The sequence below is a fragment of the Cyanistes caeruleus genome, chromosome 1 (assembly GCF_971803275.1).
Source record: "Cyanistes caeruleus chromosome 1, bCyaCae1.hap1.1, whole genome shotgun sequence".
NCBI classification, from domain to species: domain Eukaryota; kingdom Metazoa; phylum Chordata; class Aves; order Passeriformes; family Paridae; genus Cyanistes; species Cyanistes caeruleus.
In genome coordinates this window covers 83,648,877-83,671,179 of record NC_141701.1, presented here as the reverse complement: position 1 = coordinate 83,671,179, position 22,303 = coordinate 83,648,877, and the positions used below count along the sequence as shown (strand labels likewise).

Genomic DNA, 22,303 nt, shown 5'->3' with positions numbered 1-22,303 from the left:
CCTTGAAGACACTGATACTAAAGAAATAGCAGCATAAAAATAAGAATCCAGAAAGCAGATCAAGTGGTGACACCAACTAAATGAGTGACAAACATTTAAAAAGCATAGGAAAAAAATTCAAAAAGCAAGGACAGGGGAATAACTGAATTATTCTGACAGCCTTATGCAGAGATTTTGTTTTGTTTGACAGGTATAAATAAGTTCTAGCCTCTGACTGAAGGGGGGGAAAAAAAGCTTTCACACTCCATCAAACAAGCCTAAGAAATATGTATTTAAAGAACCTGCCACTAAACCATTTCAGTATATGTAGTAGAAAATAGCATGTGCTTAACTCTGCAGCTAGATTTCAAGAAGTAGGTGTTCAGCAGGAGCTTGTTGGGAAAAAAGAAGCAACCATATAAGGAAACAAAACCAGAATAAAAAGAATGTATTTTGGTGAGTTGGGCAGACATCTGTTCTTACCACACAAGGCTTGGCAACTTTCAAATCAGGGGAACCTCGGATTACCCTTTGAACCAGGAAGTAACAGGCCAGGCGAGGTTCATCACATGCAAGTCAAAAGGATCAAATTTCTTTATAATTTTACCTGTCTGCTTTCAAAAGCAGGTTAGATGGCAGTTCCAGGAGCTGGTTGTGCTGCACGTCCAGGACCTCCACCTGCGTTCGCTCCAGCCGATCTGGGAGCCTTCCTAGCATGTTGTGCCCTGCCAGCAGCTTCCGCAAGCTACTGTTGTTAAACAACCTTAAGAGAAATAAAAAACACCAAAAATGAGAAAAATTTCAACTGAAGAGTTTATTTGATAATTTCGATACGGTGTCATGGTTCATTACAAGAAAGTGATTCAGCCAACTGATTAGCAGACATGGTATTAATTACGCACAAATCCAAGAATGTCTTCCCACTCTCCACCAACTTCTTCAAAAGGTTTTCAGAGACAGGGAAGGAGGTTCACAGATGATTCAGGAGTGAAAGTAGTGACAAAGGGTTATTTTATGGCACTGTATAAAACATGAATATAGAAGCACGACAGTGAAGGAGGTAATTGCTAAGAAAGGCTGCAGAAATCTGCACGTGGGATCCCCCTAGCACTTCAGTAGTGGGGGTGAAATCACCAGTCACCCCACAAACTTTCTAGTGCTCTACTCATCATGTGCTGACTCATAATCCAATGCAATTCCCCACCCCCACAATTTTTCTTTTCTGTTAATACCAGACTTACATAAAGCCTCCTTTCCAGTTCTATGGCGAATGAAATTTATCTAATCGGCTTTACTTTCTTGAGCTTTTACAAGCAATAGATGACCTGGAGTCCCACCCCCCTGCTCCATTTTTTGTGGGGAGAAAGGGAGGGGAGAAGAGGGCAACATAAAGAGAAAGATAGCTATTCTGATCAAACAGTATAGCTTAAATTCACAGGATAAACAATGGAATGAAGGCATGCACCTAAAGACACCAAAAATAGAGCAACTCTCAATTTTGAACAGAAATCACTTTCAGCAAATTAATAAAAAAAGATTATTCTTCATCTGCCACATGTCTTACATGCCTGCTACTGTACTGTTTAATCTGGTGAGCCCATGCAACATGCTGACCTGCTTCAATCAAATACTCTCAAATTATTCAGCATTAAAGTAAAAATCTTCTTCCCTCTGTCACAATGACCCAAATACATGTAGCGAGCCTCCCTGCCCCTTCCCTACAGTGCATCAGGTCATGGGATCATTCTGCCAGGATCATCAATCAAGTACGCTGAGTATTTTCCCCTGACAGATACCGTCACTCTCGGTATCTGCATGCCAGTGTTAACAGTTATCTCACTTGGCCGGATTGTCTGAGTTATGAGCATGGACACAAGTCAACAGCCAGCCCTATCATTCCAGAAGGCTCAACACGGGGTGAAAAGTCTTACCAAAGTGATAAGCCTATCTATTACGTATTCGTTATTTAACCATTTTTGCTTTGCTCTATTTTCATGTGAAATTCTCTCAGTTATGGATTTGCCTTTGTATTCTATTCTTTGAGACTGGCTAATACTGTCAACACCAAATATCAGGGTAGACAGCAGAACTGGTTTGACAACAACAAAAAAAAACAACCCCCCCTTTGAGGTTTTTTTTGGGATGGGTAGGGGCAGCACCATTTTAAATTTTAAAGAAAGTTCAAATTGTAGCAAAATCCTCAGAGACTTCTTTCCTTAATTCAGAAGAACTGAGTAAATATTTGGGAGGTTTTGGTTGTTTTGGGTTTTTTTTTCTGATTTGCTTTCTCTTATTTTTCAAGTCACACAAGCACTGAAGGACCTGGGCTGGCTGAAAAGAGATTGAAGAGCAAGCTCCTGATGAGCCTGGAACGCCTAGTTCTCAAGCCGGGTGGGGAACCAGGATGCTGGGACTGCTTGTCCAAACAGGCAGCTTTCCCATTTGCTCAATTCCCACTGGAAGTTTTGGTGAAATCAGTAAATTCTAAGGACAAGCACATCATTCATCAGCAGCATCTTCTCAGAAAATGCAGTTTGGTGTAATTATATTACATAGCATTGTACCAGTTCCTTTACTTAGCAACTCTTCAAGAGAATACAATGTTGAATAGAAATAGATCTTTTAAAAAAACAGACAAAAAATGAACAAAAATACAAACATCTGGTCACTGATGGCAACAAGGTCACTTTGGCAACTCCTAATTGAAGCATTTACTTTCTCTTTGGCAGTATGATTTTTATGAATTTGTCCTGTATGGCTAAGACTGAGTAACCTTTTTGTAATTTTTCAGAACTTTTAAAGCTAAAACAGCCGCATTACAGTCCAGGGGACATTTTCCCTTTACCCTTAATTGAGACAAATGCCAGTACAGAAATCTACCTCAACTGCTTCAACTCTTTGTCTTCAAGGACAATTTTTCTGCTTCAAGATGCAAACACACAGAATCAAGTGTAGTTTGTTTAGACCAGATGAAACCTTCACCCTACCAGGAATATGGTGGTCACTCAAGGCTTGCACATTTGTGTTTAAGTGTCACAAGCAGCCTCCTAGGAGAGCCCTGCTTATTCACTTCACAGGTTTACAGAATGCTATTCTTTGTAGAAGAAAAAGTACACAGCAGTGCACCTGAACACACTCATTGAGCTTTTACTTGCATTTACTTGATACTTAGGCATGTTGAACCATTTGCATTTGAGTCCAGACCCAAACCTCCTCTAAGTTTAACAGATATTCAAAGCCTGCCTTTTGAATGGAACAGGACCCTAAAACTGAGCTGACTTATTAGGAGCTAAGCTATCTAGACATATACTACAAAGAAGAACTTTCAAAGATAAGCTATTTCCTGGGGTTAATGATAAGATGGCAGGAGAGACAAGTGGGATGTTGAGTGTACCTAATTTCAGCTAATCATTAATCTCCCAGAGATATCCGGTATGTCTTGAAAATCCTAACTGTTATGAAGTGCAAATGAAAGGAAAATGAACTTTTGCACCCCCACCTTCTGAGTAGGCAGAGCTTCATTTTTTTTGTGTACAGGTATGAAAAAACAGAGGGATTAATTGTCTGCACATCAGCCTATTAGTTTGCTTGGTAAATCTCTCCACATCCTCTTGTCCCCATATTTCTGAAATCTATTCTCTTCCCATTTCTGACACTAAAACAGACAAGTTTACACCATCTTACACAATCACCTGACCCAGAAAAAACTATCATTCTTGGTTTTTGATGCTTTTCTCTGCTGTACAGCTCCTTAAGGAAAATATTGGTACTTGATGATCCTTGTGTGTCCCTTCTAACTCAGCTTATTCTGTGATTTAGTAGCTCATGATACATCATCATCTTTCACATCTCTTTCAAAGTGTACAGAACCACCTAAAATAACAGCTCTCTTCCAGTGAAGGCAGAAATTTAAAAATGCCCAACATCACCACCTAAGCAGTATAACTCACCTGGAAGAGACAGCTCTCTCTAGAACAAAATATCAAGACTCATTTATTATTTAAACTCAACTCCTATTTTGCTTCCTCTTGACTTTTTTTCTATCATTTATATTTATCAATTTTAAATTTAGACTTCTGGAAAAGAGATCATCTTGGTAATGAAGGCAATCACTCTTCTTGCAGGAGTTTACTTGCTTCATGAGGCTTTCCCTTCCTTAAACCTTTTTTCACTCAAACATGGCTGTGAACTGGAGTCTCCTAGCATCACTGAAACTGAAGTGCTGGATCTCTAAACTGTCATGCAAAGCTATGGCTGTAAATATTTAATATGCAGTATTAAAAATGAAGGGCTTTCCTGCCTGAACAGCCACATGAACAGCTTCAAAGTTCAAAGGCACTACTTTCTCTGCATGAAAGTAAAAGAAGAAAGGCTGGGTGGAATCTTGAGGCATGATGACACCCCACAAGGTAAAAATAAAATCAAACAAAAGATAAAACAGCCCTGACAGTCACTGGAACAAACTAAACACTGAGTCAGCAATTATTTTTGAATTGTTTATCCTGTTCCCCATTGTGCAACTGGTTTGCAAGACTTACCGGGCAGGCAGCTCACGTATCTGATTGTGGCCAACATCCAACACTTCCAGCTTCCTGCTGTCACACACCCACTCAGGAAGGTTTTCCAGGTGATTTCTATGAATAAAGAACACAAAGAGGTGTAACTAAATTATAATTGAGATGTAAAGGCTATTAAGAATACAGCCTCAAGAGAGATACCTGCAGGAAACAAATCTGCTACATAGCATGTTGCCTGTGAGATTGTATCATATGGCCTTCTACAAGGGCATTACCAGTGCAAGTCAGGTCCTGAGTGAGGGGCAAGAAAGCTAACAGCAGTGTTATCTCCCTGCATGCGCACTCACTAAGAAAATGGAAAAAAGATGCTTCCAAATTATCAGGGGAGTATTAAGAAAATCAGAGTACCAAAGCTGAAATATCTTCAAAAATTTCTGAGATGCTCCTCAGAAGATATTCACACTTACACAGTTGAAATTCACTGAAATTCACCAAAATCCACTCTACCATTCTTTCACTATCTCACTGAACAGTGCAACACTTTTTTTGTGTATCTTTCAAGCCAACTCTTTTGCTTTTCTTGCATTTATCTTCACAGAAACTATCCCTTCTGGGAAACTAACATCTTGGAGGCAAGGTTTTCCAAATATTGCACCAAAAACATGGAAATAGCCACCGTGGGGCACTCCTGAATCCTGCCTTAAAGACAAAAATTAGCAGTGCAAGATACATGGAGGAGATTGTGTGCAAATGCATTCACATAATGACTACTTCAGTCAAAATACACAGATGCAGACTGGGCACCTGTAGACTTGAAGCTCAGGAATACGATGTTTATGAAGCATGACTATAAATCAATCATGTACTTGTATCCCTCAGTTTATTCCTGCAGTAGTCCTCAATCAAAATACGCAATGGCAATCAACCCCTCTTCTCAGATAGCTTCCTTTCTGATCTCAAATGCATTTCCCAAATTCCAAGCAAGCTAAAAAGCTAGGGACACCCTACCCATTTAGTTACAATGCCATCACAGCAAGGAAGCACAAAAAGAACTTTGTGATCAAAATCATGCATTCTGTGCTGATTTCATTAACAAATAAATGGAAAACATAGCTTTACAAGATCACTTTTCAATAAATCACTTACTTAGTCACACCAGTGTGTCACATTTAGGACAACGTGAGTAACTCAGGGCTGGTGAAACTTCCAAGCTGATGGCCGCTAGCCCAGGTTAGCTCACTAATTGTTAGGATCACCCTCAATAGCATGAGTGCTTTAAGCAGGTTTTCTAATGAATGAGATTATCACTTAAATGCAGATGACTAATTTCTTGAATACGACAGCCATTAAGCACATGTATAAATGTTTTCCTGATTCATTACTGGAACTGTAAAACAAACTAAAACACCCCCTTTTCCATTTCTTCCCTTATCCCACCTCCTTCATTAAGGTGGAATTTAAGTATGCATTCAAATGGCAACTGCAGACATCCTTGCAGCAGCCAGGGCTGCAGAGAACTATGAGGAGCTGCAGGAGCTGCCAAACTGATGAGTAAACTATCAAACCATCACCTACGCTGGGCTTACAATGCAGACATATCCAGAAAGTAACTTCTGTACAAGCCTCAGATTGGTGTGCATTTGAATCATCATATTTCTAACTCCATAAAACAGGAAATCTTTAAATCATGGAAATAATACTCTTTTAAGTATAAAGAAATACAAATTTTGCTTTGGGCAGTAATTAAAAAAAAAAAAAAAAAAGAAAGAAAGTAAATCTCTAAAAAGGAAACAGGAAAGAACTGACCAGCATGAAAAAACATATCCTCCAACTCTGAAAATCAGTCTTTTCTTATCCCAAGGTCCAATTCCTACCCCCATTCCCACTCAGCAAGATGACAGTGAATGTCATTGTTCCATAAGTCTCTTTGATTTATATTCCACAGGTCTAAGAAAAAACATACTCTTACCTAGAAATATCCATAAAAGCCAGGCAGTTAGGAACTGGATACACATCAAGGTGAACAAGTTCTAGTGGGAAAAAATATATAGAACAAGAAAATTGGTGATAAAGATTTGCACTTAAATGACTGTTCCATAAGAACTATTTTAAGAACTAACATCCAGAGATTTCAGACCACATCAATAATCTAAAAAATTTCAGAAGATCTGGACTTTTGTGAGCCCCTTGTGAGCTCTGTTTCTTTATCATGTCTTAGTACATTTGCTATGTTACATTGTACTTGCTATGACTGCCACTGCATAACTGCTGAGGGACGAGACACTGGAGGATTTTAAAAGTTTCATGGCAAATTTTCATTTTTTTTCCATTTTTGTCACAAGAGCTGTAATTTCACCTCCAACACCCTCTGCCCAGAAGAGTCACTCACAAAACTGCTCTACTTTTTTCTCACTGGTCACTTGAGATATAAGCATGGGAAGGGAACCTCCCCACTCTGGAACAGCCAGTTACAGAATTCCAGAGTCCTTTAGGTCATGGCAAGATCCTGAGTATTTGTCAACATATTACATAAGCCTTGGCATGCCTGTGGAGTTCCCAGTTGCAAGCAGCCTTACAGATCTTTCATAACAGAGCTACAGCTAATAATGTTATTATTGAAGCAATCAAAATATAGTTCATATCCTAAGGTTTTGAGTAGCTTGTGCTTAATGTTAAGTTAAAAAAAAAACCCCAAAAACCAAACAGACATTTATTTAGGCCTACAGAAAAATCAACTGAAGTGCAACTGTAACATGCAGTTTCTTTGGAAGACAAGATGAAAACAAGGTGGCCCAGAGTGCAATGAGAGGACCAGCCAGGAGGAACAGCAAGACCAAATAGGCAGTTGGTTGCAAGACATGGGTTGACTTGGATTCTCAGCCCACATTGAACAGCACATGCTCAGATTATGTTAACTTTTCTCAGCTATAAAGCATGAATTCTTAATGAAGGTGCAGGCTTAGATACTGCTAAGATGACAGCCTTTTAAAGGCAGTTCAGACTGCTCATCAAATTCACAGTTCTCTGACTTTGCATTTTCTTTATTCCACGCTGAACTACTCCAAATGATAAAAGTGTTGGTGCAAACTGAGTATTTTAAGTAATAGCAGTTTCCAGAGACAGATCAAACAGATCCTGCTCATGAAACCACAGTTATTCAACTGGAGATGGCTGCATTATTTTTATTATCAAATACAAGTAAATTAAGTTACCATTATGAATTTCATAGCTTTCTAGACAGGTTAAGCAGCTAGAGGGAGGAGCAAACATTTATGGTTTTGGTTTGTTCCCAAATGGCCACTTGTTCAAACTTTTTCAGTGCAGAGAAAAGCAGTAAATTCCTTACTGGCTTAATAGCACACATCAATGCAAGAACAAGTGACAAATTCAAGAACCCTCCCTTACTGACATAGAGAAGAATTTCTAAGATTTTCACAGTTCTTAGATCATGGTTCCTAAACCTCCAAATTGTGTTATTATTTGAAAGTCACTTCTGAAGCTCAGAACTGCCAGTAGCATGACACAGCACATGTGAAACCCTTTTATCTAGGACTGTGTCAAGAGCCTCCTGATTATGTGCAGTACACTCCATGAGCATCTCACAGAGAACCAGGTACAATGACAATACCACAGCCACCTTGAAAATGCACTTACCATTGCAGGAAGCGTACAGCGCTTTGAGAAAATACCCACTGATTTTGAGGGTCACCAGCTGATTCCTTTCACAGTGTAACACTTCCACATTGTTAAAAACTGTTGCATCCAGCTCCCCAAGTTTGTTGTCTCGAAGATCCAGTTGGGTCACATGATGCAGAAAATCTATTTCATCGGCCTCCAATCTCCTAATTGAATTCAATCTTGCAGACAAAAAAGGGAGATTAGGTGTAGTTATAAGGCAGGCTCCTGCTGACAAACCACTGCTCGCTCTACAATCAATCAGCTGCACTGGATTAAACTAGCACGCTTTCAGGCTCTGATCAAGGTTGATTTTTAATATTTTCCCCTTTGTTATGTTACAGTTTTCATCCTTTGAAAAACAGGATGGATATGCTCTGTAGCTTTATCCATCATGACAAAGGAATGATGACACCAAGCCCCTTTCTAAACTACTTTGAAAACTACTGATGAAAAGGTCTGCAAGAAGCTAAGTATTACTGTTACTGTGCCTATAAAAATAAAATATTATCTGGCTGTTATTTGTTCCCAATAGTTTGGAAAAGAACAAAACTTCTACAGTTCTTGCTGGCCTCTCATCTGCTGGAAAAATCCAGAACACACAAGTAACCAGCATGTATTTGAGACCCTTGCCTTATTGAAAGGCCAAATTGAGATTTATGAATTCCCATGTACTTGATTCTCACCTCTCCATGTTTCACAGCAAGCAAATTCAGAGACTTGAAAATGGGTGTTGAAAGAAAACAAAGCAAAAATCCAAGATGACTGGATCTGACAGATAAATCATGGAAACCTGTCCTACTCAGGACAGGTTTTACACATCTTCACTGTAGTGCACTCATGCTGTTAATATTCAGCAACTTCCCCAGAAGTTATACCTGAATTAGATTATCTATAATCCAGCAATGTTTAGGACTGCAGAGCACTCGAAAGAGATCAGTTTCAAATTCCCAGCTCTGAGTGGAACACTAAAACCAGTACAGTAACTTCTGCTGGCCCACTGAGGCAGCTGAGCCTCCTACAGCAGATAAGGACAAATACTCACAGTACTGCTGTTGCTTCTGCTTTCCAAGCATTGCCCTCTGTGTAACAGTTGTGTTTTTAGAGTAGCCTCATCCTCCAGTTAAAAGAATAAGGGTACTATGCCCCCTCCAACACCACCTTACCTTTTCCATTTTCAATTTGCAAGAACTGCTTCTTTTTGACTTCAATGAAGCAAAGCACTTCATTGTACAGCAAGTACAGTATTTACTATTTCAGGCAGTGCCACTGTTCACTGTCAGGTGCAGAAAGGATGCAGCAGACAATGAGAGGGCTGGAACTGCACCGCTGGAACTCATGGCCAGGTCAGCCACAAGATCCATTCTCTGAGGCCAATTTATTTGCTTTTAATGTATGTACAAACACGCAGACACATTTTAACCCTACCAGGAACACTCAGAAATTCACCTACATATTTTAGCTAAACTTATGCTGGCCCTTCCTAGACTGGAAAGTCTGACAGTGACATGGTAGTACAGTAAAGTAAGTTTTACCTTACTTTAGCTTAACTACATGGTTCCAAAATTCTCTGTTATATGGACCTCATGGTTCAGGCTCTGAATTGAGCCTTGACCAGCTAACTGCAGAATTTTTCTTCCCCAAAGACCATAACAATAGAGAATCACCTCATACCAGAGCCATTTGTAAAAAGGATCTCTTTGGACTCTTCTGAGGGTATCAATAAAATAACATTACTCATGATGGACACAGCCTTTTAACACACCAAGAAATATTAAAATATCTATTTATGCCCTTTCAGCTTCAGTGCCCTTTTCTTCACCTCACAAATCTGCAACATTTCAGACAAAAGCTTTTTGGGCCAGGGACTATCATGTCTATTGCATTAACACTGAAGCAACAAGAACTGCAGGAATCACAAGAGTCCCAGGGTCCATTTTGTTTGATCCTTTGGTGCAAACATTAATTTCCCCTAAAACTCATTTTTCTACCTATTGATCCCCCTAAATGCTCCAACTTCCTCAAAGAAGAGTGCTAAATCACAGCAAGTGCTGGGAGTTACATAACACCACCAGAAACATGGTTCAGTGGACAAACACAAGAGATTTATACCCAGAGGCAATTCTGACAGCCAAGGAGAAGCCATTTCAACACAAATAACTTAGGCTCACTTATTTTTCCTTTTTTTCCGAATACCTACCTCAGATCCACATGCTTAATATGAGGCATCCTTTTTAACACCTGTAGGTTCAGGGTATCCATGCAGTTTCCTGACATACAGAGCTTATCCATGGCAGTCAGCTTCTCTAGCACTCCAGGAATGTCAGTGAACTCATTGAAGGACAGACTCACATAGCTGAGTTGATGCATATGCTCCAATTCATCAGGAAGGGACTGGAGGAAGTTCCCATCCAGCAAAAATGTCTGCAAGCTATTAGATGAGGGGAAAGGAGAGTGAAGAAAATGAGTGACCTGTTAAATCACATTTCCTTCCTATAAACACATTAATCTGCTGCAGTTACAGTGACATACAATATACAAAAGGGCAGCAGAAATAAAAATGTTAATGAGTAACACTGTAACATCTGCTACAGAAGATATCCACCAAATAATTAAAAGTTTTGTCAACTATAAAGTGTAGGTTCTATCTCCAGAACTACAATTCATATGACAGCTGAAGAACATCAGCAAAAAGGGTTAAAAGATTTTCTTCACTGTGAAGGTGACCCTTGTGTCAAACACTGGAGACTGGAAGAGCTCTGAGGCACGAAGTGTGCTTTCCCTCCATCCACAATTGCTTCCATATGGATCTACAAGCCGGTCTGCTCTGACAGAACCCAGTAAGTTTAAACTGTTTCTCATAGCAGGAGTATGTACAGTCGTGAAACCGCTTGTTGCCTTTGTTATTGTCAGGCTGCGTATGTGAAAGTTCTAAAAAAGTACTTGCTTGTGCATTTCGCCTACAACTGCTGGAATGCTTCTGAGGGCATTGCAGGACACGTTGAGTTCAGTCAGGGTTGGGATACTGCAGACTGCCAGTGGGAAGTCCCCTAAATTATTATTCGAAAGGTTAAGGCTCTTCAATTTGGTGAATCTAAAATGAGATAAGAAAAAAAATACAGGAAACAAGTGAGTAATCCACATTAAGTTGCCTCACAGTAATTAATATAAGGTGAAGTTTGATTATGTAAATACAAATCATATGCATTTTTAGTTTATATGCTCAGTACAGTCAGGGAAACTACCAGTTACTCAAATTCAACACCATTTGTAAGAGTTCACTCACGTTAAGCTGACAAAGAGAAACAGACCCTCCTGAACAGCACATTAAATGTATTTTCCAATGAGTGTAACAAAGAGCAAATCCCTTGCCATCTGTATTATATATTTCACTTCTGTGGCATCTCACCCTACGCTAAAGCATTGCTAACTTCCTGAACCCATTTTTTGGTAGCAAAACTACCCTCATGACACAGGTTACAAGGTGCAGGAAATTCTCAGACTATCAGAACATTAGTTTTTTTTGTGGTGCTGCTGACCTGCCTGCTCAGCACCATTCATGTTTGCCTTTCAAACAAAAATTCTCATTAGAATAGACTGTTTGGAATACAAGTAGCTAATATGTTGAATTAAAACAGAATTTAGCAAGGTTTCTGTAGTGACAGAGGCAAAATTTTGTCCTTGACATGTCACAGAACTCTTAAAAGCCCTTGGTTTATCACATCAGCCAAAAAAGCAACTTGCATGTAGTTGCCTTACTAAAAATGACCAAAACCATTTAAACAAAAAAACCCAAGAAGGGGACAATCCAATTAGCCAGCCTGCATGTTCAGCGACATTATTATGGTTGCCTGACAACCACTGGGAGGTGTGCCTAAAGCCAAGTAAAAGAATGAATGAAAAGATCCGTGTCAGATTCCGATAGATGGGAGGAAGTTTCTTTTCTGGCACAGCTTCCTATACCAGGACATTTTATTTTTCCCTTCATTAAAGACCAAGTCCTCTATTTGTGTCTGCAAACTTTTATATAACTTTGCAATGGAAGCAAAACTGTATCTATGAGTGCTGCTATTCCACATGAAAGTAAACTCTAGCAGCATGTGCCAGTGTATCCATAGCCTCTGCATCAGCCCATTCCTGCCTGAGAGAACTTTGTTCTCCTCCAACCAGAAAACACGGAGAGCAAATGCATCAAGCATTAAAAGGTTAGAGAGTTTTAATAACAAGACCTAAAAATCTCCAGGAGCTACTGCAATCAACAGCATTCGATTATACACACCTTTAGTATTGCCTAAATCAAACTCATGACACTGACTAAAATTCAACTGAAAACGTAAGCAGTGCCTTTGTATGGTACTTCAGAGAGGGATGCTGAGACCCAAAGGCAGGCTGTAAACACACATAACATTTACACAGGCTTGCAGCAAGCAAGGGAATGCTGTACTCTCTAGTGGTATTTTGGTGCAATGATGGCAGGAGGGGAAAAAAAACCCAAACAAAACATTGCCAGAGTTATCACGAATTTTGAACACCCTGTGCCATGCTTGAGGCCAAAGAAGTTCGGAACAAAGTTAGATGGAGACTAAAGGAGATCTTGCAATCAAATTAGTGCTGCAGGGGAAAAAATGCTACTGTGCAGAAACAATGACTAGTCTATCTCTGAAGGGAGAACTGTAAATTAAAAAGAGGCAAGGGTAAGTTAATAAGGGCTGCTAGCCAGAAAAATAAGTAAGCACAATTTAAACATTATTGTCGTGTTCATCTCCATGTGACCCCAGGACCAGATCAGTCAGGAGTGTGGCAAAATAAAAATAGGGACAGGTACGACTCGGTTGCCTGAAAATAAAAACCTTAAGTAACACATAAAGTAACAAAGGAACATAAGCCATGTACGGTATGGGGATAACCTCAGAAGATCCTGAAATGGGGGGAATATAACAATATATGTAACACAAGCAACCAATCATAAAAGAGAACTAGAAACATAACCTTACATGAAATATCTCTATTAACATAGGAACTTCCATGGTGCAACAGCACTTAACTTTTACTCGCCCTAACCAACAAGGTTTTTCCCATGGCTTTAAATCTGTGATTGCCCCAGGTCAGCAGACTCCCACATACTACACCTTCATATTCCTCTATTTTGAGAGAAAGGGCTTAAAAATCTTGAACCTAGAACTGAAACACACAATCCTGCATTTATGTTGAAGGTAACTGTACATTTAGGGCACAGACCTACTGCCTTGAAATTTGCGGTGTTTCTGCTGTGGAACAGACGTCCCACATCATCCTCAAAGTTATCTGCAAATAAAAACAAAAGTGCTCCAAGCACTGGATTCAGAGCCTTTAGAATATTTTTTCCCAGTATTTAGGCAAGTACAAAAATAGTAAAACCAAGAAGATTAAGTCAAAATAAGTAAGCTGCTGGAGAAACATCAAAATGTAACCTTTCAAACTTTTAAACCAACCATGAAAAAATAATTCTCTCATTTAACAACCACACCGAGGCTACAGCCTTTACCTGTGCTGCTGATAGTGTCAGGGTTTTTGTCCACTAAACAATCTACTAGGAGATCCTGAATGCAATATTGAGATAAAATTACAGAAGATCAGAGAAAGAGGACTGGGGCAGCAGGTGGTAAAGGAAGCTGAGAAATACAATAACTCCAGTGTCATGTTCAGCTTCAAGGTTTTCTGCATACATTATTGTGCATAACTGCTCTAAGTCAAAGAGGAAAAGGGGGAAAAAAGTGCTCCCCCTACCTGGCATATCTGGATTACATTTCTACTCCTCTAATGTATGCTGTAATGTGTACTTATTAAAGGTCTTTAGCGAGTAATCTAACTACCCAGGACACAAACTGAACTGGTTAACAGGTCTATGTAGTGCATAAGCGAGGAGGAATAGCACATCCAGTATTGGATAAGCTCATACAAAATGCACATAGAAGCGTACATCAAAAAATCCACAAATGAAAGTTCATTGTTGAATCACATTTATGGAAACGTTGAAAGACAGACAGCACAGTCTTAGTTAAAGTTAAGAGAACAATTTAAGACAGCTGGCTGGAAAGAGGTATTTTCTTGCCCCACTGCAAACATGTTAATTTAGAAAATGCTAAAGCAGTATTTTTTCTCATGCAGCACTGTCAAGTGCAGAACATTACTGAGCCAAACAAGCAGGAATTTGCTCAAAGTTAGATCTAAGTCTACCTCTTATCTTTGGCCACTCACTTCCCACTATCCACATCACAAACATGCCAGTGCACTTCCGTTATGGAGCACTGCCATGCTGCACAACTGAAATGCTGAACTGTTGATAGCACTTCTTATATCTAGACAGATTTACAGTCAGTCACACCAGTATCACTTGTATGTCACATCAATATAAATAAGGTAGGAGAGAAGTATTTTACAGACTCAAGATTTCTGTTGTGGCTGAGTTTGCAAAGCATCAATCTTCCAATAGATTTTACAGAACAACATCTTTCCTGCTTTCTCACATCCAAATCTTTACTCCTATCAGAAGCAGGCACACACATCAGTGCTGCCCACACGGCATTGCTAGAAAGGAAAAAAGGCACAACACTGCTCAACTGAGGTATAACAGTGCAATGACCTGGTATCAAGTACATACATATGCTTTTCGTCCTCTTCTCCCTTCTATGTTATCTCAGTAAAAGTCAACCTGAAGAACAGCATCTCTCAATACACTATGCTCAGCTAGCTTACTAGCTTTCTTTTATAATGGTCAATACATAAACATTCACTTTGCTGAACAAAAATAGCCCTAATTTAAGCTAGAGCTAAACGCTGAGCATGCCAACCCTTGGGTTTAAACGTGCAATATGACTGAACAATAATTGCCCTAATTGAGCCAAAACCTGCCCACTAACTTAATCCTGAAGCTGCCACTTCAGGAAGAGTTTTAGTTTGACATATGCAAAATAAGGAGAGGGACTAACAAGAGAAGTTTGCATCACAGCAAAGCAATGAACTGACTGACGTGCTAATTTCAAATTCAGACCTACATGGTGTGAACAGTGGAGGAATTTTCATCACACAGTACAGCATTTGTGTTCCACTATGTTTGGGGCAAGGGAAGTAGTGTATTCCAACTGGTGATCATACACCTTCATTGAAATTCAGCCATAACAGACTCATCTGACAAAACTGGTCTTGCCCTACTCTTACCAAAAACAATTAAAAAACAGTATTTTACTACACCTGCAAGGGAAGGCATGGCTTAATAAAGAACTCCATCTATGGAAAACAATCACTTTTCCAAACCTATCTCCAGAACCTGGGCTCTCATGACTATGCTGTGGTTACAGCTCAATATTATTTTCAAGCAGCAATGTGTCCCTCAGTTTCAGCATCATTTCTGAGCAGAACAGTGGCGTTTGCCTTGCAGTGCTGTGACAAGTTTTTGAACCAAACTAAAACTTGCCACCTTCTTGAGCATCTGCTACTTTGGCCACTTACTTAATCATGAAGAAAATTTCCATAAAATTCTGCCATGATAATTTCCTCCTTGGAAATAAAAGGTGCAAGCTATTCCCTTTCTGCAGTTGTGTTGGATTACCCTCCATGGCATTACTGCCTAAGGGAGCTGCTAGCCTGGTGCCAGAAATACTGTCATAGCATTCCCTTTCCAGAAAGGTGTCATTGTCAAGAGTATTAAATTAGTAAGACAATTCAAATTAACAAATAATTAGATGTCAAGTCAAATTCAGACTACCTCCAAACTTAACAACAATAAAGCTTTTACTATATGACATGGTTGGTAAGAGTACCATAAAGACAAGAGAACCAAGTGTATGCTTTTTTTAGTGCAAATAACTTGAACCTACACTACTTCACAATGCAGTTCTCAATTTCTGCACATACCTACCACACACTGCTTCATATGGGGAGAAAGACCAACCTCAGAGGAAGGACAAAATTCTCAGGAAAAAATAATGAAAATATACTCACATTCTCTCTACTGGAAATTTATAATTGAAATACAAAAGCATTAACTAGGGGTGGACTTCCAAACTGAAACATGTTTAAGTACATGAAAAGAAAATCCTTACTTGGGAAGCCATATCCAAAAAAGAATAGACAAGATGAACACGTAAACTGTGGATTATTATCCACAATAACTGGATTCCATAAATATGTACACTTGTTGAAACACTGCTCAGAAGAGATACTGCTGTACTTAGTCTTACAGCTCACTAAAGTGAATCCAATTAATCCAACTGCAATTTCTACTTTTAGACTATACTATTTTTAAAGATGCTATTTTTATTGCATATATCTTAGTGCCATTTATTTTTCTCGTGCTACTATTAAGTTAACTGTTCCAATTTAAAAAATAAAATAAAAAAATAAAATAAAAAAATCAATGTGTTTCAGGCATTAAACCAATTTTTCAATTGTCCCCACTTAGTTGTTTGCAGAGACTTAATTTTATAAATTAATTTTTTCTTTAACTAAATGCCACTGATTTTTGCTGGGTGTTCACAAGGGCACTTTCTTGAGATTGCAAAGATACACAGGAGTTAAGGAGAACAGTTATGAAGGTTTGGAAAGATGCACTAACACAAGCAAACTCTTTCTTCAATACCTTTACAAAATGGATAAAACAAAAGCAGTGAAATTACATAAACAACAAACTCCAAGTGCCATCTTCAGCATTATAAATATTTTAAAAAAAAAATTCCAAAGCTACAGAGATGAGAAAATAAGTGGAGCATTAAAATATAGCAAGCACTGTTAGGGTTTGTTACTAGTACACCTCTGGTTATCAATACCACACAAACCTTTCCTCTTGCCCTGCTGCTCAGATAGCTGCACTTCAGTGTTTGACTTCAAGTGAAAGAGGAGAAACTGTATAAAAAGTAAGGTTACCTCCTCTCCAAGACCAACAGAGTTGCAAGAGCAAGCTACCTGCATCTTCACACACCGTGGAGCAAGAAATACTAGCGTGTTCCACATATTAGGATTCATTTGAATATTAAAAAAGACCCCAAAACTAAACCCAAACCACTAACCAAAAAAAAATAAATCCCAAATCAAATCAAAACAACAAAAAATAAACTCCATAAACAACAACAAGAAAACAAAGAAAAAAAGGCAACTTCTAAACCCAAACATACACTCCCAAAATAAAGGTGGGGGGGCGGAAAAAAAGGAGAAAGATCAAATCTTTTCCAGTGCATCTACTGGCAGTGTCCCTGTGGGGCCTGACAAAGGGGAAGATGTATAATTGACATTCATTAAACCATCCAACTGTCTCCACTAACCTCAGTTTCATTCACTAATAGCAATAATCACAAGAAGTACCCTCAATGTACTTTGAGGTCAAACAAGTGGCAGGCTGGAGACCTTCCTCCCTGCTCCTCAGTTTCTAGGTACAAGCTAAGATCAAGCTGCATATCACATTGACCTCCAGCAACCTTGCCTGCTGGGTTCATACCAGTTAGGTTGGCCATACTGGTTCCCCCTTGCTTCCAAGTGTTCTCTGAATAAAGATTGCATTTTAAATTACCTCCTTATTGCACAATGAATTTGTAAGGAGGATTTAGCTTGAAGTTGCCTGAAATCCTGGGTTTTCAGATAAAAATTGGAAGTTTCAAGGGACTTCAAAAACACTTTCATCAGTAATTCAGAGTGCTCCAGCCTTCTTATAACCTAGAAATGCATCTTCAAATTTCTACCACTAGCACCAAAGAGTTTCACCTGAGAAGGCAGTTCATTTCTATAACAGCTCTAGGAGAGAAACGATACCAACTCATCCTAAGATAAAAACCCATATAATCACTGTTAAAAATTAACAACCACAATCAGTATAATAATTCATTCTTTAGATTAAACTGACAAGCATAATTTTTTATTTTTTAAAACAACTTTGTGTCTTACTACATCTCCCTTTTCTTCTTTTTTTTTTTCTTTTAAATCTGAAACAGTCTTAACTTAAAAATCCACATACTGATAACTTACTTTTCAACATTAACAAGAAAATAATACTCTTGATGCCAACCACTTTTTCCAACAGCACCAACTGAAACAATTACTTTTAAATATAAAGTGCTCTCAGTCCAGTGAAGCAGAGCAACAGTAAATAAAGACTACTGTCTATTCTTTTGCCTCAAACTCAGAACAACAGTACTCCACAAAATTAGCAAGCCTGAACTCTTGCTAGCATTTCAACCATCTCCTCCAAAAGAGAAACATCCTTTCTTGTAGTTTTAAAAAATATTCTGTGAGGGAGAACAAGTAGCATCATTTGCTACTTTTTTCAGCACAAATGAATTTTCAGATGGCTTATTTGTATACATAGCATGAAATATGTATTCCCTGATAAGTAGGAAAAAAATAGAGGTAGCCGTATTTACCTTTCAATATTCAGAGAGTTCAGTTATGGAAGTTCACATCTGCAGAGCGTCTACAGCAACAAAAGGGGGTTGAGTGGGCAGTAAAGCAAATAAAAGGGCAGGTACTGGGGAAAAAAGTGCATCTATACCTCTGTACACTTTCAGATGCCATGTACTGACTAGGACTAAACATTTTATTCATAAATGCAGCAAATGATATTATTTTAACAACTGAAAAAAGCAACTACATAAACAGAAATTCCTTTTATCCCCAATACATTCTGGCTGTACCTGCCATGTCAGTGAACTAGTAATCAAAGTCATTACTGTGACCCACCTGCTTGCAACTCTACTCAGTGGGTGGCTGAAAAGTTGGTATTTTATTGTGTCTTTGACACACTTGTTATGAAATCCAATTCATTAAATTACCACCCAAATTTTATTAATTATTAAGTTTATTATAATTAGGCTATTATAATTAAGTTTATTATTATTATTTATTAAGAGGAACTGTAGCTCCAAGAACTGTTTATAGCAAGACAAATCTTCCTTGACTGTCTTACTAACAAGGTTTTACTTTAAAATTGTACCAGGAAGAGTAAGTATATAAATGCCAATGTGTTTTGTTCACAACATCCAAGCACATGGCTATTTTGGAGCTTTAAATACCTGTAGGCTTGATTCAGTGGTGCTGTGCCTCATGCGCAGCTCCAATTTAGCAACTGAGAATTTGGTAGAAAAGCCAACAGTACCAAATCAGAACAGCAGAAATTCTGTACTTGCTTTCTTGTGATTTGAAAGAATGCTGGTGAACAAAAAAAGACTTTTGGTTTATTCAGTGAAGTTTTACCTTGTGCAACCCCTATAAATGGTTATATGGAATTGGTTTTAAAAAAAATAAATCAGATAATGTGCTCACAGGAATGACAAGATTCACTTTACATATGTTTTGATACTGGGTTTCACTAATAACTTCAAAACATACGGTGCTCTCCTCTTTCTAGATATTTGTGCATTTACTCACTAGAGAACGGCTTGGGAATACAGTGAGGGTCAGCTCATGCTTTTGCTGTAGTAGGGAGGCAAAAGACAACCAACAGGGCATTGGTTTTCCTAGCCCTCAGCAGGAACTACTGCTACTTCACAGAGCTCTTCCCACTGGCACTCAATGGAAACAGTGGCAACAGCTTCCTCCAACTGCTCACTGTCTGGGCAATGCCACCTTTGCTGGGTGAAGGTAAGGCTGAAGGACATCAAGCAGACAAAGGGAAACATCAAGGGCAGGAGCTTCTGATGCACCAACTCGGATACACCAAAACAGTGCTGTGTAATCTAATTGGTTTTTTCCTCCAGAAGTTCCCAGACCTGCCTCGTACCTTTTTGCCAAGCTCAAAGCAATGGAAGCACAGCAAACTCATTTACAGAATAGGACCAGCTCACAGAAGAATGAGAGACAATCAGTTTTGCACCACCTCAGGTATAGGCCACTTCTCCAGATTCTCCTTATCTCAGAAGAATCTCAGGAAACAGGAGAGTTATATTTTGTCACCTGAACTCTTTCAATCTTTTATGTCCAGGCTCAAGTTAGAGAGAAAAAATGTAACAGTTTATTAACTCTCAGCAAGACTCGTCAGCTGTTCCTACAACTGCAATACCAAAAGAACACTGAACAGAAAATGAACATTGCCCATCATATTAATTATCAATGCTTTCTAATCCCAAACAAAATTAGTTGCAAGTACATGGACAAATCCAAGTCCATTCCAAACAATTGGCTGCAGGTACATGAACAAAGCATAATCAAGTATCTCCTTTACACTTTCTGATATTTAAAAATGAAAAATTATAAGAAGTCATTAAAATAAGAGACACTGATTATTTATCCATGTTTATCATTAGCTTATGCTAAAATTCTACTTGCTATCTGAAGACCTATAGTGACATTCACAGTCCAGTCAGAATTCTTCTCCAGACTGTGCTCATAAGGTCTTGGAATAGCTGCCTGCTTTGTTTGTGAGGCAGACTTGCTGGGTTCATTCATCTTTCATTATGCCAAATTTTTTGTTTTTCCAAAATGAAATTGGAATGATATAAAAATACAACAGCCCGCATAATCCATCTTGCATTTTTCAGTTGTTTTTCAAAGAGGAAGGGATTTAGAAATGTGGTTTAAAACATTTTGTTTGAACAGGACCATCCACAAATATAATCCTGAGGTACTCTGCAATTCAGTTACCAGTGAAATTAAAATCACAGCTTTATATTCAGTATGGGAACATTCATCTTTGTGAACACAGAAAGCCTGCTGATTCCACAGAAGACATACATTAAATCATTCAGAGCACCAATCATGCTGCTGTCTACCCATTTGTTACATTCTCAGATGAGCTGCAGCGGAAAGAACTCAAAGGTCACAGATACTAAGAAAGAAGAATTAGGACTGGGCAGAGTAGAAAGAGGACAGGAACGAGACTGAATTCAAGAAATCAGGGCTTTCCTCGCTTGGGGCAGGAAAGTTAACAAAAAGCTTCTTCACTTGGTCACATGCAGTACTGTTCCTACCTAGAATGGCTGCCTTCGATGGGCAGCTCACCAACTCATACTCACTCACACGAGTCAAAGGCTGAAGAACTACAGTCTGGCCTCAGTAGGTAGATAAAAACACATTATGAAAATTGCATTTTGGGCTGAAAATATCCTTCTATTTACAAGAAAAACATGAAGCTTTTTATGAAGGCCAGTCTGTTTCTAACAAACAAAGTTAATTTCTGAATCGTTACAGTCAGGCCAATGTTCCACAAGAGGAGGTAGTAATTTTTAGGAAAGTTCCTGCAGATCATGGCTCCAAGGACAGAGGAAAAGTAGTAGAACCAGACCACTTTACCTTTGTAATTCACTAAGCGCTCTACTTGTAGATGGGCTGGGGTTTAACCTCAGGAAGTTCTGCTTTAAATTGAGATGAGTGAGGTCTTGGCTATAAAACAGGTTGGCAGGCAGGTGCTCCAGGCTGCAGCATGAAAGATCCACTGAGCTGATGCGTTGTGATGCAACCTGGAAGTCAAATACAACACCAATATATTAATACAGTAATAAAAAAAAGAACATTGCCTTTACCCCTATAAGCACAAGATACACTTTTTTTTAAGCACAGCAGAAGCCAGCGTTGGCATATACAGCTGACCTAACACACTTTATATAATTGCTGCAAGTTATGCCATGATCTCTTTCTTGGCCTCAGTACTTAAACCAGGCCCACAGACAGCTAGTAGGGAGAAAAGAGCAAAGGTTCATCAAATTAATATGTGAAATTCATCCATTTACATTACATTTCTGAAGGTGTGCAATACTTTATAACCAGAAAAAAAAAATAAGTAAGATATTTGCCTTGAGGTTTAGTTTAGCACTGCCTCCTCCAAGTGAGTGGAAGTGAGGGGCTAGCAGTCATCACCACTGTCTTGGTTTCATACATCCAAGATGGGTATTAAATGACAGAAAAGTGTTATCCCATTTACACCTTATTAAAGAGAAAAAATAACCCAGCAGCAAAGCACCAAGCACTCATTTATTCTCAATGAATTAGAAGACTGTCCAAAAGTGATAAAAAAGATGACAAAAACAAAGTGAGATTCGGAGGCTTAACATTGTTTTCTAGAAAGAGGAAGGTAAAACTAACACAATTTACAGAGGCAAAAAAAATCATACCACCTAGCATTACATATGCATAGCTAGCATCAATCCACAGAGAGCTACAGGCAAGTTCTTCAA

The 22,303-nt window shown here is 38.7% G+C and overlaps 1 protein-coding gene across 1 annotated transcript in view; it reads right to left on the bottom strand.

Moving 5' to 3' along the window:
* Positions 1-22,303, bottom strand: part of PHLPP1 (PH domain and leucine rich repeat protein phosphatase 1) — a 136,809-nt gene that overhangs the window by 24,759 nt on the left and 89,747 nt on the right. The window contains exons 4-10 of the mRNA XM_086899377.1: positions 21,423-21,589; positions 11,119-11,265; positions 10,372-10,602; positions 8,151-8,353; positions 6,466-6,526; positions 4,518-4,613; positions 587-742 (exon numbers count right to left, since the gene is read on the bottom strand). Of these exons, the coding sequence (XP_086755503.1) occupies positions 587-742; positions 4,518-4,613; positions 6,466-6,526; positions 8,151-8,353; positions 10,372-10,602; positions 11,119-11,265; positions 21,423-21,589 (1,061 nt within the window). The remainder of the gene's footprint in view (positions 1-586; positions 743-4,517; positions 4,614-6,465; positions 6,527-8,150; positions 8,354-10,371; positions 10,603-11,118; positions 11,266-21,422; positions 21,590-22,303) is intronic.